The sequence below is a fragment of the Amblyomma americanum genome, chromosome 2, assembly GCF_052857255.1.
Source record: "Amblyomma americanum isolate KBUSLIRL-KWMA chromosome 2, ASM5285725v1, whole genome shotgun sequence".
Classification (NCBI taxonomy): Eukaryota; Metazoa; Arthropoda; class Arachnida; order Ixodida; family Ixodidae; genus Amblyomma; species Amblyomma americanum.
Genome location: NC_135498.1, coordinates 62683006 through 62689264, shown reverse-complemented (window position 1 = coordinate 62689264; position 6259 = coordinate 62683006). Strand labels below are relative to the sequence as shown.

The 6259-nt window shown below is 45.2% G+C and overlaps 1 protein-coding gene across 1 annotated transcript; it reads left to right on the top strand.

Moving 5' to 3' along the window:
- Window positions 1-796: 796 nt before the first annotated feature.
- Window positions 797-3274, top strand: LOC144118625 (uncharacterized). Its single transcript, XM_077651508.1, has 2 exons — window positions 797-1041; window positions 2916-3274. Exons 1-2 carry the CDS (start codon window positions 864-866, stop codon window positions 3122-3124), a joined length of 387 nt encoding a protein of 128 aa, XP_077507634.1. The 5' UTR covers window positions 797-863; the 3' UTR covers window positions 3125-3274.
- Window positions 3275-6259: the final 2985 nt, after the last annotated feature.

Below are 6259 nucleotides of genomic sequence, written 5' to 3'. Positions count from 1 at the left end.
TTTTGCGCCTAATGAAATTAAACAAAGCTCGTTTATTTCCTGATTGCGAAAGGAAAACAGGATTTGTATTATACGTACTCCTTTGCACGGGAGACCGCGTGCTAGGCAGTGCGTTAGAGTACCTGAAGGCTCTTCATAGGCGTTTTTACTCTTCGTCTTCCTCTTGCACTAATCAAAACCATAGTTCTGCATTTACAACCAACGCATCCCAACGTAAAAAAAGAATGAAGGGGGGGGGGGGGGCACACTACGCAAAATTGAAAGGCTAACATTAACAAGGAGGTTAAGGGTGTACAAAGAAAAACAAAAAAGAGGCATCAGTTTCACAACCAAAACTTAAACAGATACAATGCGAGCACGGAAAATAAGAAGTGACAAGACATGAAAGGAGATTATCGCAGACCATTACAAGGACAAATATAGAACATATGACATATGTTCGATATATGACATATATATGACAGAGCGAAAATCCTGCAAGAGCTTTCCTATTATGTCATAGGAAATGTGCGGAAAGAGCAGGCCACTACTGTGCTCTAACAACTCACGCCAATACCGCCGCTGTAGCCGTGATGCAGCGTGTCAAGTAAATCTAGACATTAGAGGGCACTTCATATTAAATGTAGTTTTTTTCGTTGGGGTTAAGGCTTTGTTTATTGTTTAGCGTAATTTTTCATGACTCCAATTGTGTTCTGAAGTAAAAGCAGATACAAGCACTAGAAAGAAGAAAACAACAACACGCCCTACGATTCAGCCTGAGGACATCATCATCATCACGCACTTTGGGTACGTGTCACTAGGTGCCTAGGAAGAAGAATTCGGTTTTAAGTACATTAGTTACACGGGAATGAATTCCGTGCCACATGGATGCGAGTGTTAAGAAAGTTGAAGCCACCCTGCCGAAGAACCCAACGCAGCATGATAGAGCCATCGAGTTGAACGACCTGGCTCATCTTGAGGAAACGGAAGACTCTGCGAACGGGGATTTTACGGGAAGTGTGGCCACAGTATTGCCACCTGATACGCCTCACGCTGAGGAAGGCAAGTGAAACTTCTATAATATTTTTCTGCATGACTACCGCGTGAGAGTCAACCATAGCAAGCACAAAGCAATACCTGCTCATTTCCGTACTGGGAAAAGCGCGCACTTTTCGATCTACCTCTCGTATTTTGCGACACTTATTCAACTGTTGACTTTTCCAAGCGCTATAATATCTCAACACAGAGGCGCATTTCACCTGAATGCACTGATTGCTCCCATGTTTTCCACTGCATAGCCCGAAGTAGCTTACTCAATGCACCTGTGCGCAGCCTTCAAAATACTTTTTTTTGCGGATGCTATTCCTTCTTTGTTTTTCTCTTCCTAATGGCTCCACCTGTGCACTCCGCCAATGAACAGCGCCTGTGCACTTCACCTTTGTGATATCACCGCACTAAACTGCAGTTCACAAAAACTGCTATAGTCTGACACAAGCTGAAAGCAATAATGGAAGACAGTTGAAACCTGTTTCAGCGGTAAATAAAAACGTGAAACGAGCCGAACTTCGTTCTTCTTTTGTATTTTGCTATTCTAATCGAAAATAGAAATATTTTTTCTACTACATGTTGTTGAAAAACCTACCCAGTTTGCAGCGACCCGCGGACCTAGCCAGCTCGAAGATTCAACTAGCCCAGACAGTGTGCTGCTTTTCTACGGAATTGCGGCTGGCTCGCTGAAGCTTATTAGGCCATCACAGCACTGTGGCAACAGAGTGCCATCGGCCTATGCGTAACCTTGCGAGTTCGATAGGAAAGTTTTCACCTGAGGCTTTATCGGTTCTTGTCCGCCCAGCCAATCAGAAGTGACCCACTCAGAACAGCAAGAGGGGAGTCAGCCGGGCCAGTTGGTTCATGACGGAAAGAATTCAAAGCGCTACAGACGGGACAAGGTGAAAAAGGAGACACAACACACCAGCGCTACTAACAACTGAAAGAAATTTATTGCTACAAGAGCAATATATACCCTTTGGCACGCTCACTGCGTGAAAACATGGAAAATAGAAGGTAAAACAGTATCAAGATTCTGTGCATGATCAGTCATCGAGGAATCTAACCTCTTTTCTTTTTAGCGTTAAGGAGGGCGCGCTAACGCAGGTTATCCCTCTGCAATGAACAAGATAAGCTTTATACATTTCGCGCACACGCTGATGCTGGTATTTTCTCAGAACCGTGCTTTTGTTAATGTTAGCCGTGCACTTGCATATTGCCACTTGGTCAGGTAAGTTTTTCCTGGCGCCATCTTTTAAGTCTTTGCTATGCTCCCGTAGCCTATCGTTTAGGCAGCGTCCTGTCTGCCCAATGTAAGATGACCCGCATGATAGTGGTATCTCATACACGACTTCTTTTTTGCAGTCAGCGAACTTCCTTTCGTGTTTCTTTTCGCATAGTTTTGACGCTGGGCGATCCTTGTTTACCAAGTTTCAAAGCTTTTCCAACTTGTTGGGGGCAGAAAAGACGAGCTTCACGTTGGCCCGGCCCATGGCCTTTTTCAAAGGATGGCTTATCCCCTGCATGTAGGGAATCACCACAGTGCTTGCTTGGTCCACTTGCCTCTGGGTAGCTGTGCAAGCTCGAGTTAAATCTTTCACCAACTTGTCACACACACTGCGTAGAACGGTATCCGGGAACCCCGCAATGAATGAATTCTTTCTGTCAGAACAGCAAGTTGGCTCCTCATCCCAGTCGCTGCTTCCGTGAATTCAGGCCTTCGCGTTACCAAATTTGCGAACCATATATTTGCGTTCATCAGGATCAGCGAGCAGTGGCATCGAACGTATTCTTCGGTGGAGTGTGCCCCAAGCGGTTGTCCGCTCTACTGATCGGCTGTACAAGGTAAACTGGCATTTCTCTAAATACGCCCTCATTTCAATGCGCAGGTCGCAATGCAGTCGTCGAAGCGGAATGGGACTACGCCTACGCCCTGTGGCACGCGGAGTTCTTGGGTGCCTGCCTGCTCGCCTTCGTGGGGCTCCTGTCCGGCGCAGCTGTTCTCTGCCTGCTGATGCTGGCACTCGGGGAGGACAACGGACTCTCTGCGCTGGTTTCCAGCGCACTAGCTTCGTTGTTTGCATCTCTACAAAAGTGATCGAACTACCGCTGTCTTGCCTTAGAGGGTAGCTTTTAGCTTTGATGATTGTTTATTCCTTGTTAAATTACGTTTGCGTACCGTTCAGCTTTATCCGCAGTTAAACTAGTATGCGGGGCATAGAAACATAGGCGATGTTTTCAAACTGTCTTATCGTGTCTTGCTCCAATAAATTCATCTTGGAGTTATCCACCACACTGATACAAAGTATCCACTGTAAGTAATGTAAAGAATGTGGGCGTTCTTTGCAATCTTTTTGACATGCCTTAACGAATGTATTCATCCTGTAGTCTTTGAGATATATTACGTTAATCAAAACTTTCGATCAACCGTAAGCTCCACCTATCGACCTATTTTATATCTTCTATATGTGGATTCATCTTCTGAAGATTCCCTGGCAGTATGCTAATATTCACGGTAACGTACTTATAACATGTGAGCAAATTGAGTTCGTTAGCAGCAAATGTTATTTTGTGTAATCAGAACACTTATCGTCATCCGGTATTTATTTGTCTATTCAAGGTACTGCCCTGTGTTCGCTGAATCCGAATCACGGTAACCAGGTCTGAAGAAGTGTATGACGTTTCGGAACCGCATACGGGTTTCTTGTTCACTGAGTAGGACAAGGATTCGTCGTTACTTATGTAACCAGTACGTGACGTAATGAGCGTGCGTAAACGGCTGGCATAGTCCCTTCTGTCTGGTTCATCGTCGGTGGCGTTGAATGAATGATTAACAATTCTAGCAGCCGCCTGGATAACACGTTCTTTTCCTTGGCTGCAGTAGTGGTGTTGTTCACGTAACTCTTTTGAGTATATTCATGAGCATGCTCAGCAATGGCGTTCGTTGTGTGACTGTGATTTCTAATCTTACATATGCGGTTCCGAAACGTCATTACATCATCATACTTGGTCAGTGACCGCGATTCACTTCATCTCATGCCCAACCAGGCGAACTTTCGTCGAAGCCTTGTTTATGTCACTGAATACTAATATGAACTCAGCGCACAGTGCAGTCAGCTTCCGCGGCGTCGTCTCGGGAGTAAAGTTACCCCACTAAGGAGGTGCGCGCATCGAAGCTAGTTCATGCCCCGAACACCGAGGTCATTCGTTTCTGTGCCACTAGATCTCCAGCAGCAACCGCGATCTCTCGTCAAGACGAGAGAAGAAAAAAACGCGTTCGAAATCCTGCGAGTCTCGCTTCCCTCTGCAGTATTCCCTTGGTGATAAACTACATTAAAAACAACCCTGGCTATAATTATTGCAAGGAAAATGCTTCTCCATTTGACTTACAATTATCCAGGTACTCTGCCTGCCGGGGGTAAGGTATCCGTGCAAGTTTGTTGCAAGTCATCGGCCTAACTGCTCTGGAATGTTTCATCATGAGCGCCTCCGTTGAGGTCCCACTCGCCTCTTATGCTCGACAATCATGCGCCTAATTTGCAAGCATGGACACCCGGCACTGCGGACTAAATGCACCTATGTCGACTAAATTCCGTACTATTGTTGCGCGCACACACAGAAGCAGCTTGCAAATGGAAGCCCATTGTGACACTTTTAAAGCACTGCAGCGCGGGGAAGGAACCAATGTCGGTAGTAGATACCTCTATAGCATTATAATGGTTGACAACCTTTATGTATGGTATTTTTTTTTATGTACGAGGGTGCGCCCCTCTGTCAAGCCAGTCATAGACTTTTTGGGTGCACCCCTAACATCTCTGATGCTGAAATAAAGGTATTTGAATTTGTATTTTTACAAAATGGGAGGAGAGTCGTCCAAGGAGGAACACGTTTGAAGTACGGGAGGTATTACTTGTCAACATCTATGCAAGCACAGCTGTACTGCTAGAAAGGAAAGCAATATACATTTTAAACAAAAACTTTGTGAAGCTGAATAAAATTCATCGTGCGGGGACCACCGAACCCAGGAGCATAGTCCGGTCCGGCGCAGTCACTCTAGTAACTTTCTACAGCTTTTCTTTGTAGCTCTATGGCAGCGCTTAGGTTGCGTTTAATGAAAAATTACCGTTTTTTTTCCTATTTTCGATATTATTTACGATACTTCCTTTAGATTATGTCAGCAATATCCATTGGAACCCATTAGTACTTACAAACAGACCACTAATCAATTTTAAACATATTGCAGTGCTTTAACTTGACTCTGAAACTGTGTGCAATCACTAACTCAAGCGGAATCATTAACTCAAGCAGAAGTCGATTTCAGGTTAGCGCTTTTGAAATACGCGGGGGTCATTTTGCGATTTTTCGCGAATGTCACTCGACAGCCGTGCTCTCTTCTGCAGTCGTCTCGGCTGAGTCCTATAACCTCGGGGTCCTAGTCGTGGTGTAGCACTGCAGCACGCAATCTGCGATCTACGATGCAGGAAAACATTCCTATAGCCTCTATGAATTCCCGATGCGCACCAGTTTGCTTTAGTCAACGCACAACAGCGTCGAAACTCGTCAAGGAAGAACTACTTACTGTGCAACACTCGGAGCCTCTTGTCCTGGTTTGTTTGCGGTAAACTTTTGCAGAAAAACAGAATTTATGAACAAATTTTATAGCTTAGTGTGCTTTGATGTGCTTCTCATGATTTTTCTAGGAATGGATCGAGAATCAGGATCATATGCGGTTATACAGACCAAGGAAAAAAAACCTCGTGGCAGTGGTAACAACACATTCATCTCTCGCAGGAAAAGGCGGCGGTAGATGGCACTGTCAAATTAAACTTGTTTATATGATTCGGCGCCGTTGCAGATGATGCAGGCAAGTCTAGCGATGCAAGTGGTCAATCCAGCATGTTTTGTACTCACATCACATATGAGAATGCCTTGAACATTTGATACTCAGCTGCATTCGCTTTACGTCATCACGGCGGACACTGAATACTGGGTTCTATCTACGCTAAGTAGACAGAATCCACCCAGAATCCACCCTCAACCTGGCAAGTGTACTAGACCCTGGCGGAACGCCCACTCGGCGTTCATCATCATTATCAGTCTAACTATGCCCACTGCAGGGCGAAGTCCTCTCTCATATCTCTCCAAAAACCTGGTCATCTGATAGCTCAGACCATCTTATCCCAGCAAACTTCCTCCTCTCATCCGCCCACCTAACTTTCTGCAGACCCATGTT

Bases quoted from the DNA above. Each gene is read 5' to 3' on its own strand.
- LOC144118625 (XM_077651508.1), top strand. From the start codon at position 864: ATGGATGCGAGTGTTAAGAAAGTTGAAGCCACCCTGCCGAAGAACCCA. The intron at 1,042-2,915 runs GCAAGTGAAACT...TTCAATGCGCAG, and splicing joins TACGCCTCACGCTGAGGAAG to GTCGCAATGCAGTCGTCGAA.